The sequence below is a fragment of the Diadema antillarum genome, unplaced genomic scaffold (assembly GCF_040938485.1).
Source record: "Diadema antillarum isolate AM-2024a unplaced genomic scaffold, OU_Dant_1.0 seq00000688_RagTag, whole genome shotgun sequence".
NCBI classification, from domain to species: Eukaryota; Metazoa; Echinodermata; class Echinoidea; order Diadematoida; family Diadematidae; genus Diadema; species Diadema antillarum.
Window position 1 is genome coordinate 1752432 of NW_027271593.1, and position 23687 is coordinate 1776118.

At 37.7% G+C, this 23687-nt stretch overlaps 1 protein-coding gene across 1 annotated transcript; it reads left to right on the top strand.

The window, feature by feature from the left end:
• The first annotated feature begins 8934 nt into the window (after positions 1 to 8934).
• Positions 8935 to 23263, top strand: LOC139737311 (uncharacterized). The gene is made up of 13 exons (XM_071647984.1): positions 8935 to 8978; positions 10192 to 10453; positions 11251 to 11381; positions 12541 to 12733; positions 13503 to 14006; positions 14538 to 14670; positions 16652 to 16813; positions 18002 to 18111; positions 18876 to 18907; positions 20012 to 20129; positions 20796 to 21024; positions 22144 to 22276; positions 22965 to 23263. The coding sequence occupies exons 1-13, from the start codon at positions 8937 to 8939 to the stop codon at positions 23076 to 23078; spliced, it is 2163 nt and encodes a 720-aa protein (XP_071504085.1). The 5' UTR covers positions 8935 to 8936; the 3' UTR covers positions 23079 to 23263.
• The last annotated feature ends 424 nt before the right edge of the window (positions 23264 to 23687 follow it).

Consider the following 23687-nt stretch of genomic DNA (forward strand, 5'->3'; position numbering starts at 1 on the left):
TTTTCGTTAAAAAAAAAAGAGGTCATAGGCTATCATAGGCCTAGGCCTAGTTTCTATATAACATAGGCCCACATTTTACGAGATGAGTTTTCGCGAATTGATAAAAGTACCACTGAACTCTCGTGATTGACACCGACGCTAACAATAACGTAGGCCTAAACGCACTCTTTAAAGTCGCCCAAGCGCATCGAAACTTGATCCAACTTTGATTCGCGAAATTCGCGAAAATTAAACATCACGAAAATAACAGCTTATACAGCTCCCCTCAATGATGTTGTTGCTGTTATACTAGTATAGATGACCTGCAAACATAGTCTAAGTTCTAGTCTTTAAATTGTTTACTATAGGGTAGTTTTTGTCACAAACGTCTGAAGTTAAACTACTATAGTAATTCAAGTATGTTTGTGGGTGTTATTATATTTTCCCAATTGCAGACCCTTTTATTCTCAATTTAATTGTTTCCTTCCTCTAGTCTGAGTCTCTTTTATAAAATGTAACCTTTTTCCACCTACACATATAGGCAAACACTTGGTTTTGTTTGTTTAGGCCTAGACAGTGCTTATTATGCCTATGCCTGATATGCTTATCTACATACAATGTATACAATTTTCTCTCCTTCGCATGTCAGTGTCCCCCCACCCCTGTTTTCATATGTTTATCATTATTGTTATTATAATTATCATTATTATTAGTGTGTGTATTGATTAAATATACTTTGATATGTTTTATTACTTTCATTTTGTTGCATCCTCCTGGTACACCTTTCAGGGCTCACTGTTTAATTGCTCAGCCCCCCTCCCCTTGTTGTTGCTTTTTCAGTCTTTCCCTTTCTTTATATCTCTGGTGTTCCTTATCTTCTTTTATGTTGCCTCCTTTTCCTTCAATGGTTGCCCCCGTGATCCTCATGATCATTCTGACCCTCCTCTGCATTTTGTCTGTCCACCCTCCTCTGCCTTTTGTCTCAGCCACGTACCCTCCTGCTCTAACCCCCTGATCCCTTTACCTGTAACGATGAGTTAACAAGGGGGAAAATCTTTGCACTTTGTGTGTGTGTGTGTGTGTGTGTGTGTGTGTGTGTGTGTGTGATTCCACCGGGTTTCTTCAGCTGACAAGCAAAAAGAAAAAAAAAAGAAAGAAAGAAAAGGTCTTCAGCGCAAAAACAAAGATATTACCGCACTCAAAGATTTCATTAATCCGCATTAATTCTATCTTTTTTTATGGCATTTTTTATATACTGCCATTTCCGAGGTAATAAGAAATAAAAAATGGGGGGGGGGGACGGTGGTAACACCCTTGATGTCTAAATTGTAAACATGTTTGTTCATATCTGTTTTTTTTTTATTACTATAACATATTACATTTTTGTATTCATATACAGGAATTGTATGTTTGTAGTATTGTACTTTCATACCCCGAGGGAGGGCTTAGGCCTACAAATCTTACGACGAAAAACAGTTCAGAATTCAGACTGGTTGAGTTTGGCGAAACAGTAAGTTTCGCAAAGACGCTTATCTTTGGTTTATCGATACGCGCCAAATAAACTCAAACAACAACGCAAACTTATACCTTCACTAATATGGAAGCACGTTGCGTCGTACTTAGTATGCGTACAACGTGGGTCCGAACTTTCACAGCCTTCACACGATTACGGGGCCATTCTCCACAAAAGGGCACCAACAGGGTTGGACAAACTATAAAATTTCGACATTAAAAAAGTCACGAAACTCATTTGAATTCAGAAACTTTAATACTTTGAGAACACATAACAACCAACGGGTGATTTTTGACACAAACACATTTTTCAAGAAATAGCATTGAACTTGAACACGTTTTTTCATAGTTTTTACCACCTGTCAGATACGTTACCATTAGGCTTTAGACAAGAAAATGGCAGTGGATGTATCATTTGTGGACCATTAATGTAAATATCTATTTCAATGTAAACGTAACTATATGCGCACATGACTAAATAGTAATTCTTGAACTTTGATCGGTCCAGATGTAAAAAAAAAAAGGTTTGACGTTTGAAGCCTGTAAGTTAAAATCAGCGCCAAAATTATATATTTTTGTATAAGATACACAACCCTATATTGCAATTATTATCTCTAATACACTTTGATCTTATATTGCTTTGACATAGTAATAAAAGTCATACATAAGTACTGAAATTATCAAAGAAAGCTAATTGCAAGCGCACTTTACAACAGATTTCATACATTTCGAGTTACAAGGAAAGAAAAAAACGGTAACGTATCTGACATACTTCTTTCACAAAATTTCGTTACCTAGATTTGTATCTCAAGATGACGATAAACTCAATCTTGCTTTATATCTTACATCCAAATGAATTACCAACCATAAACATTCATATTTATAGCCCTAGTTAATCGCCTTGACACTGCTCAGTAATACAAAGTCATACATTCATCATGATATCATTATGTGCATGCATTAACAAAATTTACGCAATAACATAATTATGTTCTGTTTGAAATGCATGACTGAAACTTGATTTAAAATGTACAATATAGTCCATTTTCTTCTGTTATCTTATTGATTAGATATCTGGCATTATTAAGGTGGAACAATATCAACAATAAAAATCAAATCTATATTACCTATATACGAGTGCAAGGAAGATATACGGTCATGTCGATACGGTAACGTATCTGACAGACATCTATACTACAAAATGTTGTTACTGTGAATTATAAAGTAACATGACGATAGACTCGCCCTTGCATATTGTCTACATCAAAATGTTATAGCCACCTAGAACATATCATAACCTCGGATAATCGATTGACATATTTCAGTTAGTAAAATTATTAATCGATAACATACACAAAAAAGTTAACCCGAGACGTAACTATAATTCTGTTTCAAATATAATGACTGAAACTTTTGATATCTAATGGACAATGTACAGCCTATTATGTAGTTCTGTCCCTCTGTTAACGCATATAGATATGCAACATTATATTCAGTTTGGAACAACATGATGAAGTTGAATAGCTCCGAGTGAACAGACAAATATTTCACTTCCAACGTATAAAGGTAACGTATTTGACTGCTGACAGTTTAATCTTATAAAGACAATGTTCACTTGGGCTACATGTGTTTCGGCTCTGCTCCTAACAAAAAGACCCAAAAGAACCTTCTAAAATAGTATAAAAGATTTCATTCCCAGCAAGTAGTCACGTTGCATATAGGTGTCAGAAGCTTTGTATAATGTATCAATATATTTCCACATGTCCTGTCATGAAATTTGTTTTAAAAAAGCCACGGAGTAATACGTTAGATAATGGTGGAAATAACGTAACCGACACAACCCTCAAGTAACTAAAACTTCTTTGCATTAACACATCTGATTCATCATCCACTCAAACATTTCGGTATCTTAAAACTTACACTATATTGACGTATTCCACATCTTCATATATTTTTTTTTTTTTTTTTTACATTCATAGAGAGCCAAGACAAAAAAAAAAAAAAAATAGATTAAGGAATCATAAATATTCTCCTTCCACGTATCAGTTGACAATAAACATTACGTTGCCCCTGTACATAATGTGGCAAGTTTTAAAGGGAAAATCCGGGTCAAAATTAATAAAATTAAGAAGGAAGAGAAGCAAAAAATACAATCCGAGTATACCAAGTAAGGAAGATAATACATTTCTAAATTTCACATCTTCAGAAAACATTTCTTGACCAGTCTTTATGAAGATTCTAATGAGCAAGTCGTTGATGTCATCCGCTCATAATTTGTCATTATGTTATACATGACATTTTTGAAATTCTTTTTTTGCAGAATACCTGCACAGGCAAAAAACATACCCTGATATTAAGATATGTCAGAACAAATTTTTATCTGTCATTCATTCTGGATTAATAGAGGGAAAGCTTTATACTTTTGAGGATGTCTGAAAATAAAATGTGTAGAAAATTGTGAGGGGATTACATCATTAATTTGCCCATTTCAAAAAAAGAAATGTTTTCCGAAAAAAAATATAAACACGTCATTATTTTCCTTTTTCAAGAGTCGACATGTCTTGATCAGAAACAGGAACGCGATAATGGATTTGTCTTTTCCGCTCCTTCGCTAGAAACGTGGGGTCACTCTTTTTCTTTCTCTCTCTGCATCCATAGGCCTTTTGTATCTCAGCAAGCATTTTACCCATGTTTTTTTCTTTCTAAAATACACGAGAGACAAACAGAGAGGGGAAATATCAGCATGGGAGTTTTATATGCATATTATTTAATAAAAAATAACACATAAATATAATATATACAGTCGTCGTGTACGTAAGAACAGGATATTATCATCCAATAAGATTCCTTACCAGTCGGGTAAGATACGTTACCGTGCCAATGCAGGGTAATATTCTAACGTACATGCGAGCTATCACACACACGAAACAATATCATGCGTACACAAGATGTCTTTAAGCCGTATAACTGTTCCATCAACATTAAATAACTCTCAATATGTGTCATACTAGTCATATAAATAAATGAACTATACTCTGCCGATATTCAAAAATGAAATTCTTACCAACCACGTAGCCGGGACGAATAACAAACGGCGAGAAGCCTTACATCTCCCTCAAACTCTCGGTACTAAACGCAATGCAACATCACGCTCAAAGTGGCCGCCATGCTTTGAAGAGCAGAGAACCATTAGGTTATGCAAAATTAGAGAATTAGCGCAAAGTGCGATGCGCCTATTTTATGCACTTTATGCGGTAACGTATTTGACGGTAACGTATTTGACGGTAACGTATTTGACGGCCTTAATGTTCAACATTGTGTTTTCACAAAATAACAACTTTTTCTTTCGTAACTCCCATGTATGAATACAAGCAATGTAAAGTGCTTTAAAGAAAAATGCATTATAACTCTATCAACAAATTACTTTTTCTGTAATAGAGCAAAGTTTCAGTAACGTATCTTATTTCAGCTTATCGTAACATACACAATTGCAAACTTTGTATCTGAATATATTTATCATTATAGAGTTTCAGAATACACTATTTGTATTTATATAATGTTGAAATGGACTTCATTCACTAGACCGACATACAGATCACTGCTTTATTGTTTTCATATTTTTTAGGGCGTCATACAAAAAGTAACGTATCTTATGGAGATTTGGAGACACCATCGCTAAGATCGCAGAAAAAAATATACAAACCTTTTTTCGCTAAGCATTATGCTTTTTTATTTAGGCACCGAAGGCACTATAAATTAGTGAACAAAACATAGATTTCTGATATTACGGTAAAGAGCGAGAGCGTGAAATATAATCACAGAGTAGGCTGGAGACATGGGTAAAATCAACAAATATATATTTCATGTTGTCGTATATAATTTTTTCATGAGGTGCTGTGACCTCAGTTGATTTTGATTTTACTCATTATATTCTCTAGTATAAATAAAAGTAAAAAAATTGGTTTCCTGATGAAAAAATCGTGTTTTATGGCCTAGAGAAGGTTGGAGACACAAAAATGCCCTTTGGTGCCCCTTTTCGGAGAATGGCCCTACGACGGGCCACGGTACCTATACCGTACGGGCGTTCGCGCGACTGTGTTCACTTTCACGTACTGTGCCCGAGAGATTGCACAAGGAGGTCCGATATAGCCGATTGTGTGTGCAAATGTCGCAACTCTTTCTAAACCACCATACAACAGAAGATCCCACCTAACGTTTTGGTGAGTAGTGGTGCATATTGTCAAGGAGTACAGTAACATCTTTCATTAAGTATAATGAAGGCTCGAGCAGTCGCGATCGCATGTCAATGTGTCACCTGTTCTTGATACAAGTAACACTGTTAGGCCTACCCACTTGTTACAGACCGATTCAAATTCCTAAGGTTAGTACTGTTATTTATAGATAGAACTTAGTTTTAGACAAGACCAAGCCATGTAACAATTGCTAGACTCGATGTAGACTATGTTCTATGTGTTCTTTTAATCTTGGCATAAATTTTATATTGAATTTGATTGACCGAAAGATCGGTCTAAAAAAAAAATTCTCTCTGGTCGTCTGGGAAATGTTCCGTGGAGACTGCGTCTGGCTTCACGGATCCCCTCCTTATTTAAATTTTATACAATTGGGGTTGTATCGCAGGGATGCCAAGTTCAAAAAAATTTTATGAGTGAGATTTTCATGACTCGGCATCTCGGCATGCGAATGTGCGCTCGAGCGAGGGTGTGGGAGGGGTTTTTCCCCCCTGTGCTGTGTCCTCCCACGGTAGGGAGCTTTTTCAATTTTTAGCCCTTTAATGGTGCCATCAGGTGCATACTTAAGTGACTATTTTTTACTTATTTTGAAAGACAAAAGGGAAATATACCTTCAATTGTAACTATCACTTTAGTCTTTTGAGCTATTAATGGCATATCACTTTAATCTTTTGAGCTATGCTCATTATTATACTAGGCCCAAGTTGCAGACTTCGCCCGATGCGTGAGAAAAATGGGTGCCATGAATGTGTGAGATCATGAGATGGCCCCTAAATCATTGCTTGAGTCTCACGCAGAATGCGTGAGACTTGGTAGCTCTGTTAACATGAAGTGATTATCATTCTGTTGCTGTGACCTGTGTGTATCCGTGATGATGATGATGATGATGATGGGGCGGCCGATGGGGCAATCATGATGGATGGAAGAGATAGGTTGCTGGTGCACCACTAACCATGCGAACTAGTGGAGTGCAAAGTAGTGTAGTGTAAGATCTTCTTCTTCCTGTAGATAGTCTACTGACTGTGCAGAACCTCCTGACCTGACCTGAGAGTAAAGTGGTCTAATTAATTAGACCCTACTCGCAAACTTGGTGGACTCTTCCACATGACAGACGTAGACATGCACGAGACTCCAGGTCCAGGCTAACTGCGACCAGCAGCCCCTATATGCATAGCGTAATGGGGCTGCGGACCACTAGTAACGTAGTAGTAGGCCTACTGTACTAGCATTCAGGATCATGACCAGATGACAGGGTAGTATCGCAGACAAATATCAACTTAAAATCGAAAAATTTCTTCAATTTGAAGACTTACCAGTGAAGTTGAAGTATTGACAACAGGGCCAGGGTTCGTGCAACGTTTGGGTCTGCCAATAGAAGTCTAGATCTAGAACACTCTCTAGATCTAGTCCCTTTCTGTTCGAATTGATGACTTAATGTGACTCGGTCGAGAGGAACCTGGGAGAGCTACACTGAATTGATGGCCAGCGCATGCGCACGCAGACATCGAAATCCAGTCAATGGATTTGAAATTTGTGCGCATGTGATGTGTGCGCATGCGCTGGCCGTCAATTCAGTGTAGCTCTCCCAGGTTCCTCTTGACAGAGTCACATCAAGTCATCAATACTCTACATTTAACAACGAGTCAGCAAAGGTAGACTTACACTAGAGAAGTAGGTCTAATTCGATTTTGCTAAATTTCGGTAATTTCTACTTGTTTTTGCCCCATTTCACTCTGTAGCGTAGCCCAATGAAAAATTGAACACCATTGCGCTTAGCCCATGCATACATTTTCGTTCTGTATGCGCAATGCCGTAATGTGTGTGTGTGGTCGGTTTCCATGCCATGGACACGGTTGATGTGTTGGACACCATGGAGTATACACACTTTACACAGCCCTGTCACTGTACTCATCACAAGTGTCATGACAGACCGTGCTTTGCTCGGCGTCTGGTCGGGCTGCAGTAAAGTATGCACATCTGACTTGAGTATGTAAGACCAGGGCTCTTTATTTGAATTTTACGGTCTTTGCTTTCATAAAACAACCATCACATTTGACTGTTTGGTGTCTGGTTTGGTGGTAAATTGGCAATCATGCACTTGACGGCCCTATATTATTGATACTGTAACCTCATTCCCCATGTCGGCATGTGCCAAGGTGATATCCCATGAACCACCGTGCACACTGAGCAGCTGACGAGCTGCTCTTACTGTATTGAACACTGTTTGACAAGTGATTACTGGTAATGCCACTAAAAGGCAAAAGCCCTACTCTCCCTGTGATTTTGACACATCGAACACTGCATGAAATCGCTTGTCTTTGCTCTCATGGATTATCAAGCTGTACGTACAATGCTGCACTGATTGATCTCTAGCCTAGGGCCTATATACAATGTATGTAGAGTACAAGTTGTATGCACACCTAATTGGTTCAAAGAATCTTGACTGGAATTCATTGTCATTGTTACCTGTGAGCATAATGCTTCAATATGATGTATTCGCTGCCGGATGCTATTTGTGGTTTTCAAATGGACAGCAAAGGAATTAGGTCACCGACGAATTGCTATCACTATCGCACTACACTGAAAATTAAAATGATGCTAATCTATAAACCAGCTGCTATAAAGGGATCAGGGGGGTGTTTCACAAAGCCGTTCTTACAGTTAAGAAGGACTTAAGTGCGACTGGTGATCAGTTCTTGTGCTGAATTATTGAGATTCTAATAAGTATAGCATGGAAGAACTGATCACCAGTCACACGGCTTTGTGAAACACCCCCCTGAACCACCACTTGTTATTGGTCGTAAGCTTGATTGGTTGTAAGCTTGATGCTACAGCCTCTCTATCAATCACAAGGTCTTGGGTCTGTGTCCCATACATGTCCAGGGTATTTATGCCCATTATCATGACTTATCTCAAACACTGGAAAATCATTAAATATCTAAGGTAATAAAGGGCATCTGTCAATCAGTTGCAGTGTTTGAAAATGTTTACACATCATTTGATGAGTTTAGAACCGATTGATGGGGTTGTGGATCCTTTACTACTAAATGTGATAGAGTGTATTACTCAGGATAATTTGGGTTGGTTTCTAAAGGGGCAGTTGTACTGGAGTTTCATAGTAGGATGTTACATGATTTCATTTCATGTTTAAAAAGTGCACAGTCTGCTTTCTCCACAGCTCCTTGAGCTTCAACAATGAGTGGAAACCAGTTTAAAAAGATCCAGGTCATTGGTCAGGTAAGTCTGGGCCATCTCTCAGTGCAACATGGCATTTTGTGAACAGTCTATTTAATTGCCTATTTTGGTTTTAAAATGTATAATGTACACACACACCCCTCTGTTTAATTTTTCATAAGAAGATCATAGTTGATTACTTGTACCATGCAGAAACAATAAAATGAAATGAAAGATGGCTGGATACATTTGTAGCCCATATTGTACTGCACTAACTGGTCTTCCGTGGGGTCCTGTTGGATACGAGATGGACTACTGAATATCTGGGTTATGCACTCTGCTCTTTGCGATGAACGATTGAAGTAGGATAGCCTTCAAAACGTACTTGGTACATGAGTTGTGATTCTCTCATACATGGGACCTCCATTTGATGTCCTATCTGAGGGACATTGTTTTGACTGTCTCTAGAGTAGAGAGTATGATTACACAAAACATTGCTCAGCTAGACTTTGGAATCAAAGCTGGGTTGTATGGAGTGGGAGGCAGACCCACTATCTACATTCATTGTACACGTACTAAGTCAAATGATCTCTACTTGAGTGTCAATCCATCTCGTTTTCTTCATCCTCAGAAATCTGTGACTCACTCTGTCTGTTGTTTCAAAGTTTCCCAACAAAGGTCTCTCAACCTAGCATGAGATTGTTTGGTGGTATACATGATACATACTCTTAAGCAATATCTCCCTATCAAACCCAAATAGCTTTTGTTCCTACGCTGTATATCTATCAATTGAATTAGAACAATTCTAACCATTTATTCATCCCAAATCTCTTTTCTGCCACACATACTTTATTGTTTACTGCTTCATTTTGGCATTTAGATTTAATCTATAATGATATAACCATTGTCTATCAAATACATGTAGCTTACACATTAGTAGGATTGATCTGCCAGAGTAGAGGAAGGTGTAAAGATCAAACTGATGCTGGCTTAATAGTTTCAATAATATACGGCAAATCTTTGTTGAAGAGAGTGGACAACATGAATTTAGGGTATTGACAGTTACTACTGGTTCTAGTAATTTGAAAGTTAATTTTTTGGGTCTACAGGAACTTGCAAACACTGTAAAATAGTCGTGAAATGCTGTGCTTCTAACGTGTGTGAAATTCGAATGTGAAATGAGGAACCACTTAATATACAGATGTTAATGTATGAACTCTGTGTATGAGTGATATGTAGTTGATTGATATATCATATTTGGATGCTTCTTTTCCAGGCTAGGGCTGCTGAACCGACTGCATCCCCAGATGGCGGTGTTAATCCCATCATTGCCAAGGCTAAGCCTAAAGATATACCCAGAGAACTTGTCAAAGAGTTTATGTCAGGCAAAAAGAACCCAGTCATGGCCTTCAATGAGTTCTGCCAGCTTCAGCGTCTTACTCTGACATTTGAGGAAGTAGCACCGGAGGGCACAGGGGGAATCATCACATGTAACTATGCCATGGTGGCCATAGTGGATGGACAGAGGTTTCCTCAGGGTGAGTGACCATACTCAGTGGTGGATCCAGAGGGGGTGCAATGCGCCCCCCCCCCCCCTCTTTATTTGTTGTTAAAACAAAAGAAATAAAAGTAAAACATGAGGGGAACTCTTGCACCCCCCTTTAATTTTGTAAAGGCAGCTCCCCTGTATGGAAATCCTGGATAGCCCCTAGATACGTGTACGTATGCGCGCATACAGTGATCAGCTCGCGAGACGTAAATCAACATGGCTGACAGCCAGCGATTTCAACATCATTCACGAGAGGAAATCAGCGAGAAGGTTAGCACTTACACTTAAAAAGATAAAATCGTTACCCCCTGCTTGTTCTTACGAAATACGGGAAATATCTACGGTCTGGTGCCATATTCCATCCGGCCTTCGGCCTCATGGAATATGGCACCAGACCGTAGATATTTGCCCATATTTCGTGAACAAGCAGGGGGTAACTAATAGTATTTGTTTGATTTTGATGTGATATCAAGATATCCTAACAGTGCTTTTCTTTGCATTTATAGCCTCTACACTGGCATCATGCAATCAGTGATATATATATATATATATATTAATTATTATATATATTTTTTTGTATTATACATATTATATAATAGTACAGGTTTTATTTCAAGGTAAGATTAGTGCAACAGGTATTATCTGTTTTGGTTCAATCATTCCTATGGTATTCCAATGACAAAGCAATGTCATATTCAAGATGATACTTATATTCATATAGTTTTATGGTGACAATCACACTGAATACAATTATGTTGTGTGATACCATGGCCATCCATTATGTAGGGAAAGGGAGAACCAAGAAAGATGCCAAAGCTGCAGCATCAAGGATCGCCATGAGAACCTTTCTAGGGATGGAGGATGAGGAGGCTGACAAACGGGATGCAAGAGGAGCTCAGCAACCAAACGCCATCCAGGTAACTCGGATGTGAGATGGCAAATGCAATGAATGGCACAAATTCATGAAAATTGACTTAGTCACATATTTTAGCTTAATATTCTATTATAATCTAACTCTTGACCAAATCTTGAAATCAGAACCCATTCCGTCACTCAGATGTGATACCCTGTCCCAGTGGGAATTGTTCAAATTTTGTTGGCAAAACAACGTTAGCGTTGATACGCTTGCCCCTGATCAACACACGTCGGGTATGAACTTGGCAAAACAACATATCTACATGCAATAGGTTGGTTTTCCATCTACGTGTTTATGCAGTAATAGGCTGTGTGCCACGTGCGGCTGCTGAAGCGCACGCATATTGATGTTGTTGGACATTATATACGTGCCAGTGATGGAGACTTACGTTGTTTTGCCGTAACAATAGCGTGGATATGTTGAGATGGCAAAACAATGTATGTTTTGATTAAATGCAAATTATTCTAAAAATAAAGGGTGTAGTGAAATTTATTTGCATGCACTGTATTACTGATATTGTTGGTCCTTTTAGGGTAAGATAGGAAGTGTTTATCAGAAACAGAAAAAGAGCTGTAGGTTTACTAAACTTCAAACTCAATTTACTGGAAATGATGTTGGAAGTAGATACGTTGTTTTGCCATCTCAAGGCCGAACTATTTGCTATTGATCACATAGCATGAAGGGACTAACATGAAGCTTGTCCGTGACTCACAAATTGACACTGCTTACCTCACATTGTCATGTACTGTATCTTACAGGTTGCAAGAAATATCATATGATAGGCTTGTGCTTTGTGTAGCATGTACCTAGGTACAGTGGAGATAGTACTGACATTCAGTGCATTGTCTATGCTGTGAGATTTAAAATCCTGTTCTACGGTGTCGTTTGCGTAATGATCCACAACACAAGCAGATGGTTTATTACTTTACAAAGAATTTGCACAGCAATGGCTGATTGATAAAACAGGTTACTGTAGCCAGGGCTGCACACTAACCCATTTTTAAGGTGAGATACAAATAGATAGGAGTGTAGGAGAGATGCTGATGGAATTACTGGCTATTTTGTTGATTGCATACTCTTTGATACTCTGTGTATTGTTGAAAAGATGGCTCTTTTCAGTGTCTTATCTGTGCATAAAATTGACTTTTTACCATTTCTAGTTTGATGAGAACATACTGAGCAGCACCATGAGGACTTTTGGCCCTCCATCCACCAAGCCAAGTGGACAAGGTCACTTTCAGCTGAGCTATGATCCTACCAAAGTGCCTTCAGAGAATGCGTGGAATGCCCCTAAGCAAGAGTCTTATATGGAGTATCAGCTGAAAAAACAAGCTCAAACTACAAATCAAATGGGTATGACTAGGCAGGAGGCTTTCTCTCCTTGTATCATTCTGGGTCAACATCAACTATTTGTTCTGAGGGGAAGGACTTGGCTAACATTTCATTTCATTTATTTCCACACCTTCAGTGTGCTGTATGTAAAGCATGACAGGCATAGAAACACAAAACCGTGTAGCACCCTAAAACAACAAATATTTGTGGTGTGAGACTTGTGAATCAGTGACTGGCATTCAATGCAATGTGTAGACAAAACTTTCAAACACATTGACTTTTTCGATTCATTACTCCTCAAGTTCTGGCATTATAGATTCAAAGTGTGGAGGAAGAAGCAAAGACCTTTGACTTACACCTTTCTTTTCTTATGTGATAGATTAGCTGACAAAATTCAAAATAATAATGACGATAGCTTATTTTTAACTGTAAGTTTCTGTCATTCAAAGGATAGTATAATGGTAATTTAAATACCATTGTGAATAGCAGTTCAGTTTCATAGTATTCACAACCTATTTCGCTCTTTTGACAATGTCAGTTAGTCTTTTTGTGTAGCTTCATGAAAGTTGGCCTTATTCATCTGCAGGTACTATGGAACTAAGATATGGACAGGAAAGTTTCAGACTTCTGTATCTAGTTTTGTTTTCTATTTGGTCAACTTAAAGGTACAGCTATACCTATTTTTTATGTTGTTATTTTTATTATCATTATTTATTATTATTATTATTTTTTAATTTTTCTTTGCTCTTTCCCATTATTGGAAACTGCCTGTTAACAGCTGCTGGTGAAGCAACGGATGCAATGCCCAGTAAAACGACCCCTGCAAGTCAGGCCAGCCCCACTCCTAACACCAGACCTGGACCAGCAGTAAACAAAGTTGGATCCTTGAGAGTCCCTCAGAGTTCTCCTATGGCTGGACAAGCATGGACCAGGTCCAGCCAGGGAGCACAGTCCCACATGCCCAACCCTCCTACTGCAGGTACGCTAACAGGTCAGCCGTCCATTCCAATTGTTAACCAGCAACATCAAGTGAGACCCGTGGTACCAGCACAACAGCCTCAACAAGTTTTACAACACCAACAACATATTCAACAGCAGCAACCTCAACAGGTGAACCAACAGTCTGCACAACAACAGCAGCAGCAGAACAATACAGGTGCAGTGAAAGTGTCTGCCACAGAAGCTGATATTATAGCTTCCCTAGCAAGGAACATTCCACGTGTTGGTGCCCCATTCCCAGGCTCTGCAACAACTCCAATGTCTTCCTCATATGCAGCTTTTGTCATGAAGTTAGGTGAGTTGTAACCAAGTGTAGCATCCAGCTTAAACACTATTTCAAACATCTGATTTCAGCTCATCCAGTTTTTGATGACTTTTACATCATATGAAGACAGAGAATTCTCTTAGAATCTAGCCTTTACTTGGCAGTTTGGCATGATTTTGTGATGTAAGGTTGCATACTGTTTATGCATGACATATTATATCATGATTGATGTCAGGTTTGATATCAATAATGGATGTCAATAAGTGCGCAGTGATGCAGCTAATTTAACTATGATAGCTAATGTGTACAGATTCAATCATTATTGATGTGGTAAATGATGCAATAAACACTACATACAAATTACATGCCGATTTTATAATATAACATTTGAATTGATACTCGTTTTTCGGGGAAGTAAATGTTCTGTCAACCTTTATCTTGTGCGTAGATTATATGGATTTGTAAATATTCATAATTATCTTTATTTTGTATAAGTATTAAGACAACAAATGAATGATGGGATAAAACTGCAAGAGCTTTGGTTTCACCATGGTATGGTAGGTGCCCAGGGCAAGGGTAAACTGGTCGCCTTGGGAACTGGAAATGGAGTGGCATCAGGGACAACGGTCAGCCAGGATGGCCGGACCTTACTGGACTGTCATGGTGTGACTGTTGCTAGGAGAGGCTTCCAGAGGTAGGCAAGCGTTGTGGTATGCCCTCAGTTTCTACAGAGCTACTTATCATCTCACAGCACCTCATCCAAAACAACAAGCCTACATTGTATGAGACAAGCGGTCTGAGATGAAGACTATTGGCATACTTGCGTTTGTCATTGAAAGAGATGATGAGAGATTTCCAAGGCCAATGCATCTATTCTTTTGGGAGCCTGTTGTGTTCTAGACATAATTAAGTCAACTTTATTTTTATGCCTCCGCCACGAAGTGGTGCCAGAGGCATTATGTTTTCGTGTTGTCCGTCCGTTCGTCCGTCCGTACGTCCGTCCGCTTTCGTTTACGTGATAACTTGAGTATATTTACTGGAATTTTACCAAACTTGGTCCAAGTATGAAGTATGATAGGGCAATTATTTGAATAGATTTTGGGTGAAATCGGCTAAAGTTCAAAGGTCAAGGTCAAATCATGAATTGTATCGGTGTACGCGATAGCTCAAGACTGGATGGAGCAAATTTCACCAAACTTTGTTGGAGGATGATGTATGATGGGACAATTACTTGATTAGTTTTTCAGTGAAATCGGACAGAGGTCAAAGGTCAAAGATCAAGGTCAAATCCTAAAATTTATCTGTTTACGTGATCACTCAAAACTGGATGAAGCAGCTTTCACCAAATTTGGTCCAAGGATGATGTATGATGGGACAATTACAATTGTAGTTGAGTAGATTTTAGTGACATTGGCAAGAGGTCAAAGGTCAAGGTCAAATGCTACAAATGTTGCAATTTCCCCCATATCTATGCAATGCCCGAAGGTATTTTCTTGAAACTTGGTGTAGACATGTACTACTGCGTAAAGATTCTCCAGAGAGAGTTTCATGTCATAAGGTCAAAGGTCAAAAGGTCAAAGGTTAGGTGAAAATGTTGCAATCACTTTGCTTGCAAATGGTTCAATGTATCTTCGTGGAACTTGGTACATACGCATGTACTGTCTGACAGGGATTATCTAGGGAATTTAGGGGTCATGGGTCAATAGTCAGGGGTCAAAGGTCAAGGTCAACTCCTCAAAATTTTACTATTTCCCTCATATAAAATAGTACATGCAATGCTTGCTTTATTAGTTTCAAAACTTGATACATGCATTACCTAATGGAGATTCTCCGAGAAATTTCCAGCCAGAAGGTCAAAGGCCAGGTTTCAATAACCCCCCCCCCCCCAAAAAAAAAAAAAAAAAAAAAAAAAAAAAAAAATATTTTGTACCGTCATCACACTCTTTCTTCATACCTTGGAAATTACTCAATGCATAAACTTCCCCAAAATTCCCCAAATATGTGTACCGGCACTCTTAGAAAATTATAGCGAACCCAGTTCAAGACATTTCTGACAAAACCTGTCCTTTCAATATTTTGCCAGTTATGTGAAACTGTCATGGATCACACATTGTGAAGACATTGTACTATATGCCTGTTGGGAGAATCATGCATTATGGCGGAGGTAACAAGGACATTTCTAGTTCTTGTTATACATTCCATAAAACAACATGTACTTTACATGTGTGTTTGTATATTTGAAGAGTTTGTTTGCAAAAACCGATAAGTCCATTTTTGAAGATTTTGGATTACGCTCTTTGTCATAAAGTACAAAATAATACCTTTTAAATGATATATTGGTCACTACATATAAAGTTACATTTGTGAAGTTATGGTCAAAAGAAGCAACAATTTTCTTATTATTCTCTTTCTTTTTCTTGACCTGTAATCGCAAATATCTCCATTTGGCAAATATGGACTTATCGGTTTTTGCAAACAAACTCTTCATTTGTTTCTTTTCATGCTGAAAGTACAATGTGCTCCAGCAATATTCAATCATTATGTATTATGTCTGTCATATTTATTAGAAGCGAATTTTATAAGTACACTGTACAATGTCAGTCGTATAAAAAATGAGAAATACTGTTTCATCCAGATTTCATTCTTTCGCATCTCATTATCCACCTATGACACAGATTTCTGTACCAGCAGCTGAAGTACTTCTATGAGGGAGAGTTCACCAAGACCATTTTTGTCGGTCCTCAAGGGAGCCCTCTGTTGGCTCTTCGAGACGATGTGACATTCCACCTGTATTTGAACCAAGCACCAGTAGGAGATGCTGCCAGGTTCCTCAAACAGTGAGTCCAGCTCTTTGTTTCATACACTCCATGCACTGTTGAAACACCCATGTCTACAATAGGAACAAGATTTTGGCTAGATTACCACCTGATTTTACCATTTATTTTCATTTTGATGTTTCTTTCTATATGATAAGGCATCTAACTCTATTAACATTGGTGAGCACTATAAGTCAAGGTTAACAAGTGGAAATTTTGTGTGAGTTTGACAAGTCCCAATATAGATATATCATTCTTTTTATGACTACAATTCTTCTGAACTTGAATTATTTATTGTAATGGCAGACAAACCCACCTACAAGTAGCATTAGAAGTCACTTGCGACTGGGAATAGTTACATTTGTGACCCTGCACCTCAAAACAAACAAAAAGTCGCCAGACATGAATTCTTAGTTAAGACCATATTCTGAAAGAGCAGACTTTAAGCTTTAAAATGATGTATAACTCAAATCAAATGGACTCTCCTAACCTATCTAAATATTGGAAAGAAAGCACAAACTCAGGAAAAGTGTGAACTGAGAAAAGAGGCTCTGAAGTACAGTGTCTATTCAAGCGCTTAATCTTTACCAAACCGTGCTGGCTGTGCGATGAATGGGACAAAAAACAGGAAGTAAACAACCAGAGTAACAACAATGAAGAGATTATCAGATTAAACTGAAATTAAGCATGCCTCATTAACACATTCTGTTCTTAATTAATGTCAACTTTAAAAGCAGTAGCACTATCCTTTCAAAAGTTATTAGAGTTGAAAGTGAAGAGTGTGGACAAGGTTTTTCTGAAATGAAAAAAAGGATTCTAAAGACACACACTATTCTACCAAACTATCACACTATTCTACCAAAAATGTTCGAGATAAACTGCTAAAAAACACACTTTCCTACCTGTTTTATGATACCAAATTTTAGCATAATGTAAAGGAAGACCCTCTCTTTCAGAAAATATGAAAAAGTCAAGTTCGGCTAGGTTCACCCACTTCACTTATTTTCAGTCCTCACGCAAAATCAGTGTTTGCGACTTTATGTTCGTTTTGAGGTGCACAGTCACATTTAATGTTGCCATATTTCTGGGGCAAGCAGGCAAATGGGTTTGTCGCGCCTGGTATTAGTATGTATAGTGCTTTATTAGTGGTTACAAAATTGTAACATTGGGTTTCTGCATCTTTTTTCTCATTTCTTTTGATTTCTATAGACCCAAAGATGACACCCCTTTGTCTGAGGATGATATGTATTTGATGCAGGGTGGGGCTCACTATCCAACATTCAAGGTGGATTGTGGACATGGCAGTCTGTGTTCACTGAGTGAGTACATACCATGGCAGTCCATTCCAATTAGTCTCTTGTATCCTGTGGTATTAGTAGCAATCTTTTCTATTTCTCACAGTCTGCTTCAAATGAATTCAGGCAGATCATTTTTTAAATCTGGGCCCCGTTTTATCAAAAGATAGAATCGACCATCACAGGCTGCCGTAGACTTACAGTTGAAATCAACTATGTAATCAATTTTAACTCTTCATAATACAGGGCCCTGGCATCTTTCTTTTCTGAGATGTCAATTGCAGTGTGTATTTTTGATATTTTTTGGTTTTGTTTCAGTAGTTCATTCTTTAATAAATTTGTATGCCATCTTAGCATGAAACCGTGGGTATTTTCATCTGTTTCAAACTTTGTGTACCAGAGTCATTCGTAGCTTTTATATGGACTCAATGTTAAATAATGTGTATCTGTAATCATGAAGAATGGTTGATGCCATTTAATAAGTGAGACAACATTTCATTGAAAAGCAATGGATATTTGCTTTTGAATTTCTTGCATAGATTGGGTGTATTGCTCTCTCAAATAGGGCTTTCTGCCAGTGTTTTCATTGTTACTTTCAGAATGATATCCTTTTTATTACTCTGCCTCACAACTTTTTGATGGGATATGGTATAATGTGTACATATTTCCTCTGTTCAGGGTTATGAAAACCAGTTTCTTTATCAATACCACTACAATGTATTATCATTGTTTGCTGGCATCTGTTTTTATCACATTATGTGTTGTTATTTCTGATTTTTTTTGTTCAGATTCCCATGTTGGACTTGATGGTCAGACAAGAGTAGTGAGTACTGTGTACAGAAGCTCTTGGAAATTTGGGGAAATGTTTACCATAATCTGCAACAGCAGTTTGCATGATACTGTATTAAAATCATTTTGAATATTCTGTGACCAAACTTCAGTGTAGGACAAGAGTGTTTAAGCAATCAAAGTGATGGTTATTCATTTGGTACAATGTATGAGAAATGAGGTATGCTTTATGATAAGATGAGGAATGAGGTATACTTTATGATTAGACTGACATTCATCAATGGCTTGGATCTTATAGCAATAAAGAGTCCTGAAGTGTTCTATGAAGTTAAAGTAAGGAGTGTTACGTGTGTGCAAACAAATGCAGAATATGATACAAGGTTTTCTTTTTTTGCTGATTAAAGGATATGATCGAGATTGTGTTTATTACTAATGGATTTGAAGCTTCTGGTGAGAGATAAATTCAATTTTCACCGGGCAAAAATACTAAGTAAAGCATATGACATTTCATATAAACAAGAGCTATGAAGAGACTAAAATTATCTGCCCAATTCCAGCATTGACTGTATACTTCACTTTGGAGTACCATCAAATATGCATCTTTCCTGATTTACCAGGTGTATCCACTCCCCAAACCTGGATATAACAAAACAGCATTTTTAGTAGTAGTATGATACAGCAGGAAAGGTAGAAATGGAAAAAAAAAATAATTTCTTTAAAATAAGAAACATGTCCAGTCATTGCTATGTAGCTTGAAATATCTAGTGATGTTGAAAGTTTGTGAACAGGGTAGTATAGAAATGAATTAGTAACTTGTTGCATGAACATAATAATGGTGATGGGTCAAAGGCCATGCAGCTTTTGTCAAGAGTGTCATTCTGGGGTATAGCTACAATGTCGTTGACAATGTCCTTAGGTAGTATTATTTGGTCACAATGGTTTTATCTCCAAAGATTGCCACAAACTGCCCCACCATTTCTATCATGAGTTCTTTTTATCTTTGTGCTATCCAGTGGTGAAACATGTTAATTCTGATAGTGGGACAACCATTATTCTTGCATTATGTAACACCATATAGTGAAGAAAATAAATGTATTTTCTTTTCACATCAAATGTTGTACATCTTTCTCTGTAGGGTGCAATACATTTCATGTCATCAAGTGACAAGTTGTTGAGGTGGAATATCCTCGGCCTTCAGGGAGCCTTACTTAGCCATTTCATTGCCCCAGTGTACCTGGACTCGATCACGTTAGGTGAGATACAAGGTTCATCATGCATTCCTCTCTATAGAAGTCAATGTGTTTATACTCATGCTCATTAATACTAATGTGTTTTGAAGGAAAGCAGTTGCCAACGTGAAATATGATTAGACTGTTTTCAATATCCTTGATTTTCTAAAGAAAATTAGTAGTTTGATGATTGTGTTTATACATAACATACACATTATGTACACATGCAAACATTTACTGGACAGGACATTAAACCTGTATGAAAATTAGTACAATTATAATATTCCACAAACATTAATCTAGAGTTACAATACCACACTGGTAATTTTCAGAAATAAATGAATGAATCTATAGGTGTTGGCATTCAAAAATATAGGCAGCCAAAATGTTTTTCCAGTATATGCACAAAGCATTCAAGCACTGAATAAATTAAGAGAATGATTGATGTCTATATTAAATGAATAGTTTGTTATTCTCGATATATTTGTGTATTTTAAGTAATTATAAAGTGACGATAGATGGGTAATCATTCACAACTCAGAATTTCGGGAGCTGCAGCAATCATTGTGGAAATACAAACACTTGAAACATAATTTATGAATTGAATGCATCACCTCAGCTTGGTATAATCTGTCTTTCATTGAATCCAATGTTCATCAAATGGTGTAAATGCATAAATTCATTTTCCAGGAAGTATGTATGACCATGGTCACCTGACAAGGGCCATGTGTTGCCGAGTGGACGACAGCTTGACCGGTTCTCTGCCATCAGGCTTTGCTCTCCACCACCCACAGGTGTGGCAAGTCACTCGGCCAGCCAGCATTCAAGATGGTCTCCAGCCTGGGATCAGTGTTAACTTCTCTAACGATGATCGCATGTATGAGGTCATTGACTGTGAGAAGGGAAGGACCCACCAAACGTAAGTTTGGCCTCAGTTTTACCAGGCAGGGTGAATCACAAGGGTGACTGAAAATCAATACCCGGTACACAGCATTTCAATTACAGTGATATATTCTAGGATTTTTGCATTAAATTACATCTTGTGAATATGTTTAACAGTGAAGTGCAGCTTCTAATTTCTTGATAATATTTGATAGAAACTCAATAGAGTCTTTAAAAGCTGACACAGTCTGACCTAAGTTATCTAGCCACCACTTACCCAGATTTGTTTTTTTTTTTTTGTTTTTTTTTTGTTAGGACATGGGTTGACATACAGTTTTCTGCGCATTTCATCTATTTCTAGTGCAAAACTTATCTACATCATAACAAAGCAACCATTCTCTCGTAGTGAATACCAGACAGTAAGAAAGTCTGAACATGAATATAATCTTTAAACTAACTTCAGTGTTTTGCTATAGCTATATACCAGATTATAAGAAAATCTGAAGTTGAATACCAATACCACAGTGTTGTTGCTAGAAGGAAGAAGATGCTGCTTATCTGGTGGTTTGATCAGGGAGAAGGGAGAGAGAGAGAGAGGGAGAGAGAGTGAGTGGTACCTCCAAGGTTTTTATCTTTGTTTGTCAGCCCCTAAACAAAGACACATAAAGGGATATTTTTACTTGTATTTCTTTTTAAAGTATGCATCGTAAACATTCAAATATTATGTAATTGTACTAGTAGTAAATTGTTGAATGCCATGTCTATACAATATGTACCTCCAACACAATGTGGTAGCTAGAAAGTGTTTTGCTGGAGTATATCTCACTTACCCGGCCATATCACTTATCCAAATGGCTGCCTGACATGGCAGATAACTGAAGTTAGACTGTATGTTAGAAGTTACTATTAAGGTACTATGACTTTAAGCCATGTCAGGTGGAAACATACTTTCTGTCCACTTTAGTAGAAGTGATGATGGTTGGGCATTACATTTTTCCCTGCAAAATTTGAGATGAACAATATGACTTTTGTTTGAAAGTGTTAAGTGGAGGATAGTGACACAAGATGACATGGAACAAAGGCTAACATGCCATTACCACCAGTACTAAAAAAAAAAGTACAAAACTTGCTTTGTTCTATTTCACATGTCCTACAGGTCTCCGTTCAAGAGTGGCAGTCAAGCAGCCAGTCGTCTGTGCAAAGCAGCGTTCTTCTCTCGATTCCGGTCCACAGCATCACTTGCCAAGAGAGATGACCTTCTCTTTGCCATCACCTACCAAGAGGCTAAGGTAAGTGGGTTGAAGAGAAGTGCTGTGCCTCTATCCAGGGCTAAACCAAATTAGCTGAGCAGACTTGACTAACCTCTTTCTGTAGCAGCCACAGTAGTTTCGTTTGATAGTGCCTGTTTAACTGTTTGAATCGTGTAATGTACACAGATGAGCACATCTGCACTTAGGCACCATGCTCCTATAATTGCCTAGTTTCTGGCTGTATTTATCTGCTATGTGTATGAGAGCTTTTACTTCTTTTTTTCTTTTTTACTAGGCAATTATCCGTTTTTGTGGTCATTGTGGCAGAAAATCATCATATTTATAAAGACATACTTTGAAAGTGGTAGTACAATGTGATAAATTACTCCAAGACTTGTATTTATACAAAGAAATCTTTACTCATAAGTCAAATGCCATGTTTGTTCTCCCTCACCTTCATTTATAGTTTTGTGACATAATCATAGTATTAACAGTAATGATAAAATTATGTATGATGACCGTAGTGATGTGGTGATGATGATGCTAGTTATGATAATAGTGAAGTAAAGAAATCCAGGAAGAGAGCAATGAAAATATATAGCAAACTTAAAGTAGGAATGTTGATTGCTGTAGATGTTATTGTAACATGGTGATATTATCTATTTGTCTACACAGAGGTCAGAGCTTTGAAATACTTTTCTTTGTGTTTTGCAAATTTTGTTTTCAGGATATGTGTGGGTGCTACCAGCAAGCTAAAAGACTCTTCATTTCACACTTGGAAAGCAAAGGATACGGTCACTGGTTCACTGCACCAAAAGATGTCAACCACTTTACAAAGTGAGGAGCAAAGAAGCCTTTGGTCTTTGGTTACTTCACCTTCAAGTTATCATGAACAGAATTACTGTTGGTAACCACATGTCCAAAGTGATGCTAACCACCAGGAACCTTGTGGAAACAAAATCAGCAAGATATCTTTCATGTGTGCTTTACTTCTGCTGATTGAAAAATTGTTGAAGTGCTAACAGAAGAGGGCACGTTTTTAGTCATTATTCTTTGTGAACACTTACACTTTGACCTGTTTCCCATGTTTTCTTTTCTTTCTTTCTTTTTTTTGAGGGGGGGGGGGGGGAGGGGTCTTTTTGTTTTTGTTTTTGTTTTTCCAAGGCATCAACTGGTAAAAGTGAAGAATATTTCGTTGTGCAGAATGCTTCATGAAGTGTGTGATATCTCAATTTGACTTCAGCATCATAGTTTGTTTCATGTGGATATTTTGACATTTAACACAACAAATATAAATTAAACATATCAACTTTTGTTAAAATTTTGTGGTAATGAAAGAAAACCAAACAAACACTCACATCACTCTCATGAAGATCAAAACTGAGGACTATAGTTGAGAGTCAAAACTAATAAATGAACATGAGAAAAGTGGAATCCACAAAAACCTCAA

What these genes read in the sequence shown, in the direction of transcription:
- LOC139737311 (XM_071647984.1), top strand. Translation starts at nt 8,937, where the DNA reads ATGAGTGGAAACCAGTTTAAAAAGATCCAGGTCATTGGTCAG. An exon ending in AGATCCAGGTCATTGGTCAG is followed by an intron (nt 8,979 to 10,191) that starts GTAAGTCTGGGC and finishes CTTCTTTTCCAG; the next exon opens with GCTAGGGCTGCTGAACCGAC. An exon ending in TGGCAGTCTGTGTTCACTGA is followed by an intron (nt 18,112 to 18,875) that starts GTGAGTACATAC and finishes TTTTTTGTTCAG; the next exon opens with ATTCCCATGTTGGACTTGAT.